Source organism: Tenrec ecaudatus, chromosome 1 (assembly GCF_050624435.1).
Source record: "Tenrec ecaudatus isolate mTenEca1 chromosome 1, mTenEca1.hap1, whole genome shotgun sequence".
NCBI classification, from domain to species: domain Eukaryota; kingdom Metazoa; phylum Chordata; class Mammalia; order Afrosoricida; family Tenrecidae; genus Tenrec; species Tenrec ecaudatus.
Window position 1 is genome coordinate 156,193,411 of NC_134530.1, and position 14,397 is coordinate 156,207,807.

The 14,397-nt window shown below is 45.4% G+C and overlaps 1 protein-coding gene across 7 annotated transcripts in view; it reads right to left on the reverse strand.

Annotated features, from left to right (window-relative positions):
- PDE4DIP (phosphodiesterase 4D interacting protein) overlaps window positions 1-14,397 on the reverse strand; it is a 213,515-nt gene that overhangs the window by 179,656 nt on the left and 19,462 nt on the right. For all 7 annotated transcript variants that reach the window (XM_075560261.1, XM_075560277.1, XM_075560181.1 and 4 more), the window contains exons 2-3: window positions 12,248-12,303; window positions 6,123-6,274 (exon numbers count right to left, since the gene is read on the reverse strand). In XM_075560261.1, the coding sequence (XP_075416376.1) occupies window positions 6,123-6,274; window positions 12,248-12,303 (208 nt within the window). The remainder of the gene's footprint in view (window positions 1-6,122; window positions 6,275-12,247; window positions 12,304-14,397) is intronic.

Consider the following 14,397-nt stretch of genomic DNA (forward strand, 5'->3'; position numbering starts at 1 on the left):
GATTGGCTTCATGAGGCCAAGGCAAACTGGCTTCGGACCAGAAGCGGGTAAACACTGCAGCGGTTTCTCTGGCATTTCTGCGTTAAGGGAGCCCTTGTTAGACGAGGTGTAAACTGACAGCGGAGGGCCGCTCTGGACATCACAGCCAAACTTCCCCACCCTGCTCGGGCTTTTCTGTAGCTTCTTTGATTCGGATGGCAAACTGCCCTTGGAAAGTCAAACTGCACATTCTACCAATGCAAACTCACCTTCTCTGAATGGTCCTCTCATTTCTCCAGAACTTTCTCTGAATGGTCCTTTCATTTCCCTCAGCTTCATTAACGTTCCCTGGATTCTGCCTTTACACTTATAAACCTGGAGGAAAGTTATTTGAACCTTGGTTTCTTGACTGGAATAATGGATATAATATGTCTTGTACGTAAGGAAAATTAACTGAGATAAAATAGGCTAAACGCCTAGAGAAGTGCTTGGCATATAATAAAGACTTAATAAATAGTTTTATTAGTAGTAGTAGTATTACCTTGTATTATGATCTCCTTAAGAAGCCCTGGTGGCATTATTAGGCAAGCATTAGACTACCAACCACAAGGTTGATGGTTCAAATCCACCAATCACTCTGAGGGAGAAAGATAAAGCTGTCTGCTCCCATAAATATTTATAGCCTCAGACGCCCTATAGGGTCTCTAGACGTCGAGTCAACCCAGCAGCAGTGGGTTGAGTATTATCTCCTGAACCAAACCATCAGATACCACCACAAATAGTCTCTGTTTCTTTTCCTACATTTCTAATATTATCACGCCAGCTTCTCTAGAAAAGCGTCTCCCTTTGAACTCACTACTAAACATGAATGCACATTTCTTAATTTCCTAGTCTCCCATATTGCTCAGTCAGTTAACACATCAATTCCCTCCTTAAAATCATTCAACATGATGTTAATATTGAGTGAAATCCAGGGGAAGTAACACAATCAGAAACAGCCCATTGACAGTACCATCCACTGAGCATTCACTGTGCATGGGGCAGTATGCTAGAGTCTTGTTATTACTCTCATGGAGTTTATTTTAACTATTCTAGAATTTAAAAGGAGCCCCGAGAGTTTAAAATCAGGGTATATGTTTTAAGATTGGAGACTCAGAAAATGTCTTGTTTGGAAAGAAAAACAAAGAGAAGAAGAAAGAAAGGAAGAAAGAGAGAAAAGGATGGAAGAAAGAGATGAGGAAGAAAGGGAGGGAGGAAAAGACATCTGAGCTAAAACTTTTAGCCAGGCAAAATCAGCAGAGAAGAACATCTCAGAAAGAGGGAACAGCAGTAGCAAAGACATGGAAGCAATGAGATCACACTGAATTTGCAAGCAGTTCAAGATTAATGAGGTAGAAAGCTTGTGCTTGAGAATATCGGGCAATAAAAAGTGGGTTTATAGTTTACCTGGGGAAAACAGAAGTTTGGGCAGAATGACCAGTGAGGATTTAAGAAGAAACCAATGATTTTTTTCCCTCAGCATCTTCATTAGCACCAAACTTCCACCAGCTCAGTTCCCCAACCTAGAAAACCTTCACTCTTAGGTAACAAATTAATTAGCTGGTATATTCCAGGCCACAGTTACAAGACACTGAGTAAGTACCTTTGCCTACTATTCTCATTTGTAAATCAATAGCCACTGCAGCAATTGCCAAGCTGATTCCAAAGCAAGCTGACCCCATATGCATCAGAGTTGAACTTTGCTCGATAGGATTTTTTCAGCGTCCAAATTTTTGGAATTATATTGACTTTATTCTGAGGGACCTCTAGGTACACATGAACCTCTCTGTGGGTTCTGTCAGCAGTCAGGTGTTTGTGTCACCCAGGATCTCCTCAACCGATGCTAAAACCAGCTGGCATCAAGTTCATTCTGACTTATGACAAGCCCAAGCTAGTGATATTTATGAGCTATCTTAGGCTCCCTCCGTGGAGAGATGCTAGGGAAATGGGTGGATCCTCTGATTAGTGAGGAAACTTATAGGCAAGAGTTTTTTCCTCAACATATGACAATTGCTATTTAGAAACATACGTTTTTAATGAAAAGATCACTTATTGGGGACATAATTTTAAATATACATATGTGCCTGGCCCCACCTTCAAGAGGCCAGTATTCTGAATAGTTTGTGCAATTGTGGGGTTAGAGTTACCCAATCCTTTAATACAAACGGGGCTTTAAGAAGTTCGTGGAAAACATGGAATTAAAAGATGATGGAATTTCCCCCGTAACTTCTTGAAACTCTCTTGTATTTGCCATCCATGACCTCAATAGATGAACCCATCGGGATCCAATCATGATACTCTATGGCCTGGAAAAGTCAGAACTCGAAGGAGTTCTGGTTTCTCGTTGGAAGACGGGGGACAATCATACTTGGTTTGGGGAGGTTTTTAAAAGTAAATTGTGAGACACACTTAGCCCAGCGCTCACATCTATAGATGTGGGAACAATACAGGTCCCACCCCCACTAGCTACTCTGGGAGGGAGCCCCTGTACCACAGAGCTGACAAGGTGGAAACAACCATGACTTATACAAATCACTCTCACTCTTTCTATATGCATAGGACGCACTCATGCGAAGCAAAACGTTCTACATATCATGGGAAACTATCTTTATTGGCCTCATCCACACAATCATAGCTTAGAATAACAATTTAATTAAAGTTGAGCAGCGTCACCTGTGTGCCTGTTACCTGTCATCCCTCCCTCCTCATGCTCCATCTCTCCCACCTCCACCCAAGCTAAGAAAATCGTGTGTCTTCAGCATTCTGCCTTCTTTGTCCCTTCTTCCTGCATCAACAAAATGAAGAAAGGTGCTGGCATGTTTACTTGTTAGTGGATCAATTGCGTTTTGGTCCCGTGTGTTGTATATTTGCAGTTTAGGCTCTTCTTCTGGAACCCAAGGCTTTCTGCTTTAGAATGTTCAAAGGCATGCAGCTCGATATCGATGACTTTTCACTCCCTCGATGCTTGTGCCGTTACTGTTCTTCCTCCAGCTGCACCCCGTCCCTTCCTCGGATCCAGTCTCTCACTGAGTCTATGCGCAGGCCTCTCTTTCATCCTTTAAAAGGTCCCCAGGCTGTAATGTCATGCCCGCCTTCTCTTTCTGGAAAAAATCCAGCTCACATGTGGAGACAGTTATGGATTGAACTGTGCTTCTAAACATGAGATGTCGGCATCCTAACCTCTGCAGAAACCAATATGGCCTTGTTTGGGGAAGAGGAGCTTGTCTTTGCAGAGATCGCTAGTCAGTGACTACTGGTGCTTCTCAATCGACTCTGACTATCTCAGTGCAGGAATGGTAACTTATTTAAAGGGACTTCTAAATGTCTGTTGCAGGTGTGGGTGGGTGAAATCAAGTCATGCTCTTGTCCCTACAGCTCAGGACACTTGCTTCAAGCCCTGGAGGAGCCTGTCCTCCTCTAGCAGGAAACCATCCCTCTCTCTGAGAACAACTCCCCACCGTGTACCGCGAGGCTCTCGCATGTGTCTAACAAACCTCAGAGAGCACGCATAGTAGGCGCTTTGTGTACTGTGCAGCCCTTTGTTGTAGGTTGGAGCACTGGAATGTCTATGTGTCAAATTTTCCAACCATTATTTTTTCTAACTTTCAAGCTCTTCCACGGAAGCTCTTCATCTAGCAGAAGCTGTCATGTAAGTCTACAGAATGGATGAACAGCTATAATAAGGAGCCGTGAACGCCATGTGTGGTAGTTACGTAATCTGTTTTCGATTTGAAACTTAAGAGTAGAAGGGGTGGAGTTTAGCCTGTCAATCAGGTTGCAGCTTGATGACCTCATTTGGAGGCACCAAGGAGATTAATAGCTCACTGGAGGCGGGAAACACACTCACTCCCTGAGAGACATTCCTGTTGAGAAGACACCTGGATCTATGCTAGAGCCCAGGAGCTGAAGGAGCCACATGGAGACCCCTGCCAGTGCTGAGATGCATTCACAGCCACTGGATCCACAAGACTACATCCACTGGCCTGTGATCTTCTTGCATTTGGCATCATTGCACATGTTGCATGAGTATGAAGAAGAATTTATAGATTGGTATCAGACATATGGGCTAATATTAGACTTACAGATTTGATCTGGAATGGGCTGGTAGGTTTTCTCAATATTTAATTGCTCTTGTATATAAAGCTCTTTCTTATACATGAGTGTCTATGAATTTGTTTCTGTAGTCAATTCAGACTAACACACCATGTTATGGCTCAGTTTATTGGTAACGATTTTTCTGACAAAGAAGTATGTCTTATTCTTGTTGTTATCTATGGAGGTACTTAAAACACTTTGTCCCCTGACATCATGGATTTTAAAGACCCTGGAATTTTTCAGGAACTTCCTGAAGCTCTCTCAGTTTGTTACTTTTTGCTTGGGAGAGAAACATTTAAAGTATCTCTTCGGGGACTTTTCTCGGCTTCCTGGTTTGATTTCTGCCAGCGGCTCGCAGCATTGAGAAGTAAGGACTAATCCTCAAAATCAGACCTAAATTTTCAGAGAAAAGCACTTAAGACGTCACCTCCAAAACTCAGTTGGCCCCTGCTCACTTCCCAACCTAGTCCGTTACTTTACCTCTCCCATTGTACCCAGCACTCATCCCACCAGTGAAGGCAACATCCGCACACATCTGTTCCAGACCATCCAGCCAGGAGGGAAATGGGGTGGGCAGACTATCTTCCACAGAACACTTAACCCAACTGTGGGTAGCTCAGCAGCTCTGCTTCCCCTTTCTAGGCTGTAGTGGATCCACGAGGTGGACAAAGAGGCAGGAGTTGGGAGACAGGCACCCCAATTGCCATCACACAACTGCTCAGATGTTTACTCGTGCAAAACCATTTGATATTTCTACAAGGCAATGCTCTCTCACGCACTCTCTCTCCCTCTCTCTGTCTCCCTTTCTCTCCCTCTGTCCCTCTCTCCCTATCTCTCTCAGTATCCATGACAGCCCTTAATAAAAGAGACCAAGAGTTGGCAGTTTAATTCTCAGGTACATACTGTAAGGAACATACTTTTGGCTCACAGGAATATCTGGTAGGGTTTACCTTAACTCCTAGCAGAAGAAGTCAATTTGCAAATTGAGAAAAGTTGTCTTAATAGGTCTGGGAAAAGCCATATCAACACTGATATATTCAGCTTTTTTAAAAATAGAACATTGTTTGTCAAAAGCTATCAACTCAATTAAGAAAGAAACCAAATTATCTCAGTATTTATGCATCACTTATATGTGGTTTGATCCTTGGGCACCCCCCAGAGGTCACCAAAGAGCCGTTTCCTGTTTTAAAACACAGTGGTGTAACAAATCGTGGGTCTCTCTCTCCGGGCCATTTAAATGCCAGTGGATAGGTACGACCGGGCAGCGGACTTGGGAGCAGCCCAGGGCACAGGATCAGGTGACCCCTACTATAAAATCAGCCATTGCTCTGGACCAAATCCAACAAACGCATCAAGAGGCAGAATAGTTCACGAGTTTCAAGCAACACTATTCTCATTGAGAAGAAAATGGTTGGGGTTTAATCACCTTATACTGAAAACGTGCCCAGGTCTTTGGAATAGTCCAATCCAGCAACAGAAAATATCATCACGATAGACCGGATTGGGTCTCCTGGATCACTGTGGTCCAGTCAAGATGCTCAGGAGTGCCACTGAAACTTCCTGAGACTGTGTGAGAAGTTAGCTAGTCATGTACACAGTGAATACCGAATTCATTAGTGCAGTTAGCGGTCTGCGAGTCACAGCCCCAACACAAGGCACAGTGAGACATATGCTCTGAAAAGAACCACCACTATGGCAACTCAAAAGCTCACCGCCATCGAGCCATTGGCAACTCATCGTGACACGACAGGGCAGGTTAGAACTGCCTCTGTGAGTTTCTGAGACTGTAACTCTTGATGGGAGTAGAAAGCCCCATCTTTCTTCCAAGGAGCATCTGCTAGTTTCCAACTGGTGACTTTTCGTATCACAGCCCAAGGCATAACCACTATGCCACCAGCACATTCATGGCTCCTAATCAGACTAATCTACAGGGGATGTTTTCAGAAGGCATGAAAAGATTCCAGGGACTGCTTTTAGTGGCACCACAAGTCTCCCCCCTTGGGACTTACCTTCTCGAAGTCTCGAAGGGCTTGGGTCTGCACCTGAGGGGGTTTGTCAAATGGCCTCGGGGCATGTGTCGGCCCCAAAGGGAACTTCTCCCCACTTCTCCACATCTGCGAGCGTGGGGCAGGGCCTCGGTCCTTAGTGTCCCTGAGAAGGGCTGCCAGGGGGCGGGAACAACAGAAAGGCTTATGAAATAGAGACACCACAATCATTCCAACAGCACACTTCCATTTCTGCAAAAGGCAAGCCGGTTGTAGGCCTCACCGAAGCTATTCACACCAGAACAATTCACACCAAAACTATTCACAAGATCGCCGAGCGGATCCCGATAGTCCCAGAGGCTCACACTAGTTTGTATCATGCCCCTTTGCAATGGGATGTCCCTGCCCCTGCCATGAAGAAACAGAGTTGATTTCTCCTTCCCTTGGATCTGGCTCGGCCTACTGCCTTGCTACATGGCCAACAGACTCGGATGAAGAGCCCGTTGTAGAGACCACCAGGGCGCAGAGAGACCTTGCCTTCCTGCGCATCTCTTCTGGAACCCTGGGATCAGCATGCTGTGAAGAATGCCAGGGTAGCCTACTCCCCAAGAAGAAGAGGAGCGGCCCGGGAGCGTGCGATAAAGACGCCCCCATTGACAGCGCGTCATCAGTTGCTAGACATGAACAAGGCACTCAAAGACCTCGGCCCCACTCAAGCCATCAGATGCTGCTGCCGAATGATCCCGGTGAGCTCGTCAAAAGAAAGAAGCCATCTGATGACACGCCGCCTCTTGGTTTCTTCGGGCGGGCTCTTCGCATACTTCGTTCATTTGCTCTCGGTGAGGCAGTCACACCGCGCCTGCCTTGCTACCACCTGCCCTGCTTATCAACCCACAGAATGTTCAGGCTCAATAATACGTCGTTGCAGTTTTACATCAAGGTGGATGAGATAGTTGTTTTTTTTTAACTTTTTTTTTTTAAAGATCAGACAGCAAATGGTTTAGGCTTGTGAGCCATATTGTCCCCGTTACAGCTACTCAGCTCTGCCCTGGTAGCCCGAAGGAGATGCAGATAGCATGTAAATGAATGGCTGTGTAAGCCATAAAACTTTATTAACAAAAACGGGCCCTGGGCGTGTGGGCCACAATGTACAAATCCCTATTTTAAGACATTAGAGCCTGGCAGGGTTTGCTGCAGGACAAAATACGATCTACATACCCTGGTAAAAGATCAAACTACTGGCTGACATTTTTACAAATCCATCTACAGAGATTCTTTCCAGCTAGTATTAAAAAATAACAATACCAGTTGTAACGGGCAGCATCTTTAAAAGGCATTACAAGTAACTGGCGTGGTTGTTATATTCCTTCTACTGACAAATAAGCACAGGGTCAAAAAATGTGCTTGCCCGAGAGCACCTTGCTAAGAAGAAGCAGAAGCAGCATTCAAAGCTAGGTTCTCTCTTTCCGACGCCCAAGTGTTCCCAACTAGTGCCATTGAATCTATTGCAACTCGTGGTGCCCCCGAAAGATAGAGTAGAACTACTCTCCAGGGTTTCCAAGACTGTGTCTTTCTGAAAGCACGCTGCCTCATCTTTCTCCTAAGGAGTGCCCGTTGGATTCAAACTGCGAGCCTTGTGGTTAGCAATGCAATGTGTGTTCACCACCAGGTTCCCTAGGCCCTTCTAAGCAGTTTCTAATACTGTGTTGCCTTAGTAGCTAAGGGATTATAACAGGTCAAGAGTCAGGGGAAGCAGGCAAAGGGCAGAGACACGATCCGTCCATTGACCAACATTGTACTGGGAGGACCTAGGGAAAGGCTGGTCGGCTACTCCCCCATGCCGCCGGTGGGAAATAAGCTTTAGCAAGAATTCTGAAAATCAAGCTTTCTGTCAAGCAAGGTACAAACATGACTTCCTATTTGAAAGGCAGCCATAGCGACGGGTCGAAGAAAAGGGAACATGGATCTTCTTTTGGTTGACAGGACAAAGCAATGAGCCTATTCTTGAACTACATGTTTTTAAATCCGAAAGAGTGGCAGCCGTCACCAGACCTCCAGCTCCACAGACTGTGCCGAGCGGTGAGAACAAGACTGGCTCTGGGTGAACGATGCGCTGAGCATGGCAGAGGGAGGGATCTCCAGGAGCCAGAGGCAAAATGTCATCTTACGCTTTTTCCTTCTCCTTCCTTTCTTTTTTCTTTCAAAATTGACAGATGGACCCAAAGGGGGGGGGGACCACACCTGATGCTGCAACCAACTTTTCATAATTTTCTAAAAACTGCTCAGAAATTTGGAATTCTGTGTCTGCTAAACAAGAAAGGAAAATTGGAAGACATGGTAAAGGTGAACAAGGCCTATTATGAAATGGAAATGAATATCTATATCACTGCTACCAGATGAGAGAGCAAGAGAAAGAGAGCCTGGCTGATCCAAAGGTCCCAATGCACCCCAAAATCACCTTCAGTCTTTTTCTTTTTTTGCCCCAAGTATCATCCCTGGTGGCAGACATATTGGACTGCTAACTGCAAGACCAGCAGTTCTAAGTCACTACTCCAAGAAAAGCAGGGCTCTCTACTCCTTTCTAGAGTTCCAGTCATGAGCAGCCTCAGAAACTCACAGGGCCAATTCTCCCCAGCCCTATGGGGTTGCTGTGAGTCAGCGTTGACTTGATGACAGTGAGAGTTTGGGAGTTTTTTGTCATCCAAAATTATAGGAGACTCTCCTGGTCTATCTATTGTGCTGCGGCAAGAACTTTTAGAGAAACAGGAATCACCACGGCTAGTCATAAACAGCTTTTCATTTTTAAAAACTAGAGGGGGCTATTAAGATAAAGAAGAATATATAAGGGCTATAGTTGTGTTCTAGGCTAAGGGAAAGTCTGATGGAGGGGGGGTTGCTATCAAGACTGGAGAAAAACAAAGGGAGGGAGAGACAGAAGGAAGACAAAGGGAGTCATAAGGATCATGGAGAAGAACAAAGGAAGAGGGAGAAGGTGAGAACGCCATGGTGGCGTTAGCAAGCCGGCTGCAGTGCAGTTGCATTCTACTTGTCCACTACACCGTTGTCTCTCAAGCAAGAGCGAACATTCAAGATGGCGTGATTTGTTGTTGAACTCTACACTACAGGGGGTCTTTTGTTAAAACATAAAGAAAATGGGTGTGCTATCAAAAGTGCTGTTGATAGCCCCACCCTTACTGACCTTGTATGCATGTGAAAGGCGGACATTGAGTAAGAAAGGCCAAAGAAGAACCGGTGCATTGGAATAACGGTACTGGAAGTACTATGAACTGTCAGAAGGACAAACAAATATTTCTTGGAGGAAGTACAGACAGGATGCTCCTGCTAAGCAGGGATGGTGAGACTTTTTCTCACATACCTTGGACATGTTATCAGAAGAGACCAGTCCCTGGAGAAGGACATCGTGCTTGCTCAAGTGGAGGAACAGCAAAAGGGAAGAAGTTCCCGGACAAGATGCATTGACTCAGTGGCTCCTTCCATGGGCTCAAACATAAGAACAATTGTGAGACCAGTCCCGGACCAGGTGGTGTTTTATTCTATTGTGCATCGGGTCACTGAGAGTCAGAACCGACTCAAAGGCACCTAACAACAATATGCCCTTCGTGGTACATGCTGTAGCCAGTGTCTTGGCCTGTGGCGACATGGAGGCCGTATATGGGCAGAGAACTTTAAAGTCCATTTTACTGGTGTACATCCTGAAGCTGTTATATATGGAGATGGCACTTTTCCCATCTTCACTGGTCCTTGATGCAACTTGTACAAAAGAATGGTTCTGTATTTTACTCTTGTGGTTGTGATGATGATGATGATGATGATGATGATGATGATGATGATGATGATGATAAGTTGCACCTGCTTTGTTGATTCTCTGGATATTCCCAAGGAAGTGCAAAAAAAGATTAATGAGAAGAAATCAGAAAGGTTTCTCCATAGTTAGGTAAAATTAAATGGACTATCAACTGGAAGAGAAGTTAGTGAGACCGAACAACACATGACATACGACTCCTGACTTGTAACCAAAGGAACAGCACTCTGGAAGCTTAGGTTTGGATCCGGATTCTATCACTGGCCTATGTGTGGGAATGGAGGCAAATCTCTTCACTTTCTCAAGCCACACTGCCTTGGTGAAAGTGAAGCTCGTTAAGCTATCTCACAACGTTTATATGTGCGTCGAAGGAAATAGCGAACGAAAGTACCCGACGCAGTACTTTGCCTTTAGTGGGCGTTCTCCTGGTTTCTCTTCCATTTCTGGCCCAGTGCCCAACTGTTACCTCAAAACAGAGGATCTTAATGCTCACAGTATTGACCATGGTCTTGTTCACTTGCCATCAACCTAATTCCAACTCGGTCCACGCACAGACTTTGCAGGAGCACAATGAAGTATTCTGGAATTCCATTCTTCTCAAGGTCATCCATAGTTTTTGTGTGATCCACACAGTTAATGCTCTTTGCATAGTCAATTTTTAAAAAAAGGAAACATCTTTCTCATATTCTCGGCTTTGAGTCAAGATCCATCTGACATCAGCAACGATATCCTTTGTTCAACGTCCTCTTCTGCATCCCGCCTGAACCTCTGACCGCAACCTGTCAATATACTGCTGCAACTATTGTTGGATGAGCTTAATCAAATTTTTGCTTGCGATCAGTGATATTGTTCTATAATTTGGGCATTCTCTTGGGTCACCGTTCTTTGGAATGTGTTGGCTAAGTAGCTGTCGTCCACATTTCTTGGCATAGACGAGTGAGTGCTTCCAATGCTTCATCAGCTTGTTGAAACATTGCTATTAGTATTACATCCTACTTTCATGAGTACATTAATAATAACAATAGTTACATTTTACTTAGGGTTATTCTTTGATAGGTTCTGCACTAAGCCTTTTTCTCACTTAATTTTCCCTGTGAGGTTGACACCATTTTGATATTCATTTTAGAGGCGCCCCGGAGGCTCGGTAGGTTAAGCACTGGGCTGCTACCTGCAAGGTGAGTGGTTCAAACCCACCAGCTACTCTCAGGGACAAAGATGAAGCTGTCTACTCCCATAAAAGTTTACAGTCTCAGAAAACTCTCGGGCGATGAGTTCAGGGTGTGGATGTGCAGTGAAACCTGCTGGGACTTGATAGGACCGCTTTTCCAGGTCTGTCTGAGCAGACTTTTCGGAGGGTGCAGTATTGCCATTTTCCTATCACTTGGCTTAGTTGAAAATACTTGAGGTTTCCTTCTCAGACATACTATTGGTTGCTTTACACAGGCTCTGACTTTATAGCTCTTCCTATAATATACTGGGGCAGGGATTTCATTTTAGTGGTCGAATTTACCATAATCATTTTTTAAAATCATTTTATTGGGGGCTCATACAACTCTTATCACAATCGATACATACATCAGTTGTGCAAAGCACATTTGTACATTCATTGCCTCATCATTCTCAAAACATTTGCTCTCCACTTAAGCCCCTGGCATCAGCTCCTCATTTTCCCCTATCCCTCCCTGCTCCTACTCCCTCATGAACCCTTGATAATTTATAAGTTATTATTGTATCATCATATCTTACACTGTTTGACATCTCTGTTCACCCACTTTTCTCATGTCCGTCCCCCAAGGAGGAGGTTATATGTAGATCCCTGTAATTGGTTCCCCCTTTCCACCCCACCCTCCCGGTATAGCCACTCTCACCACTGGTCCTGAAGGGATCATCGGCCCTGGATTCCCTGTGTTTCCAGTTCCTATCTGTACCAGTGTACATGTTCTGGTCTAGCCAGATTTGTAAGGTAGAATTGGGATCATGATAGTGGGGGAGGAGGAAGTATTTAGGAACTAGAGGAAAGTTGTATGTTTCATCGTTGCTACACTGCACCCTGACCATAATCATTTTTTAAGTGACTTTTGTCTTGTGATTTCAGAATCACTAAGAGTATAAAAGGTTCATTTGGATGTTCCAGTTATGTCTTCTTGCACCATGTTGGGGAAGTGGGGGATTACATTCTATAGAAGTATGGGCAGATTTAGAAATCAACAAGAGTTGAAAGGAATTCCCAGGATGAATTTTAAGAGCCCACTTACCAGTGAAAGAAATTATACTCAGCCAAAAACAAGGTAAACATTTAGCAAGGTGAAGCTTAGAGCCACCTTACCTGCTGTGTGACTGGTTCTGGACACCATCTCCACATCATCTTCTGGAAAATAATCTCTGTGGAGAAAAACACATCGCTGATGAGACACTCCCAGCTCTGGGTGGCAGTGTCTTTTAAGGTAAAGCAGCCCCTTTGAGCCAGCACCGATGGTCTGTTGTCATGTATTTCTTCACTTCCCAAGATTGACTAGGCTCCCACCACGAGTCAGAGTCAGTGTTGAGGACAAAGCCACAGGAGAGGGCCCAATCCTCAAGAAGCCATGAACCGCAGAGGCCATCACTAAGCCAGCAAGATCCCACGTATTTAATTAGTTGTGTGGTAACGTCTGCAAAGGAAGATGCAGGGCTCAAGAAAAACTTGAAAAGGGGGGACACTTCCATCAAGATGGAAAGACTGTCCACCAGGTGAAGAATGGAAGCAGCGACAATGCCCCCCAGGGAACAGTGGAGACCCTCAGCCAGGAAAGAGCAGTTGCTGCTGTCAGAGGACCAGAGAGGGCCAGGGCTGCAAACCAGCCCAGCTGCTGCGTTTATGCAAAGAGCAGCAGGCGATCCCCAGAGGGCGTGAAAATGGGAATGCATGCTACCTGGCCAGATTCCTATGTTAGGTAGCCACTCTGGCAGCTAAGCAGAGAGGGCGTGGCACGGATAAAAGTGGATGTTGACAAGACAGCGGGGGTGGGACGGAGCATAACCTGCAAGATGGGTATAATAAGTAGAATGGACACGGAAAACCAGAAAGAAAGAAAAACAGGCAAAGACCATTTACGGGGCTGTTGGTAGCTAGAGACCCAGCTCCCTAGCAAGATGTTTTCTTTTTTTTTTTTTTTTGCAAGATGTTTTCAAAGGAATTTCGCTGTCCCCAGCACAAGGCCGAAAAGAATCTCAAAATATATTCAGCACATGCTTGTCTAGCATCTAGTATGTTGGAAGGTACTGTTTTAAGCTCAGTACATGTCGTGGTGAATGAAACCGGCAAACATCCCTGCAAGGACAGTGTTTACATTCCAGTGGGGTGAGACAGAGTAAAATGTGTATTATCAGTTGGGAGCAAGCACTGAAGGTAGAAGGGGGGTGGGAGGACGGTGATCTTCACGGGGGTGTCTGGCGGGGGGCAGCAGAGACAAAGGCAAAGACTGTTGGTGTTCGGGGCGTCTGGTTGTCTCTGATTGACGACAACCTCCTGCACACCGATGCAACACTGCCTGGCCCTGGGCGTCTCCACATTGGGACGCCGGAGCCATGGCTGCAGCCACCGTGTGGGACCAGCTCATGGAGTCATCCTGCTTTTTGCTGACTTTCCAAGTAAGAGGAGCACGCTGCATATCTGTGGAAATGCAAGGAGGCCCTTGCGGCCGGGCGGGTGCGCAAGGGGAGCGTAGAAGGCAGGTAGGCCAGGGAAGGAATGAGGCCTGGGGAACGAAGTGGATTGCGCCTTTCAGCCTTTAGTGGGCAGCTAGCCACTGGGGGTGGGAGTCAAACGGAGGAATGGACTGAGTGAATGATGTTTCAGGATCGCTAGCTCCTATTTTGACAACAGGCCAGTGGATTGGGTGGTGGAGGTAGGAGCACAGCATTGTGGCAGTAAACCTACTGAGAGATGCTTTCTGCCTTTCGCTTCTTTTTTTTAACCCTTGGGTATTCCCATTTATCAACAACGATTCTGTAGAAAGCAATTTAGCCAGAAGACATCAGAAGAAGGCATTCACAAGGAGCTGGAGGAGAGTGGCATCCATTTAGAAATTGGGGGTGTTTTCTGGCCTGCCTCAGGGCTGGATCTTAGTGTAAGTCTTCACTTTAAGTCTCAGCTGAAGGTGAAAATACCAGACAGGGGCATCTGGGGGCACACGTACCGCTTGGCAATTCCTTATTACTAAAACAGACCACTTGCTGCGGTCTTCCAGGCCCTCAGCCTCCTCCCCTTCCTGACTAATGACCCTTTTTAAAAAAATCATTTTATTAGGGGCTCATACAACTCTCATCACAATCCATACATGCATCAGTTGTGTAAAGCACATTTGTACATTCATTGCCCTCATCATTCTCAAAATGTTTGCTCTCCACTTAAGCCCCTGGCATCAGGTCCTCATTTTTCCCCTCCCTCCCCGCTGCCCCCTCCCTCATGAGCACTTGATAATTTATGAATTATTA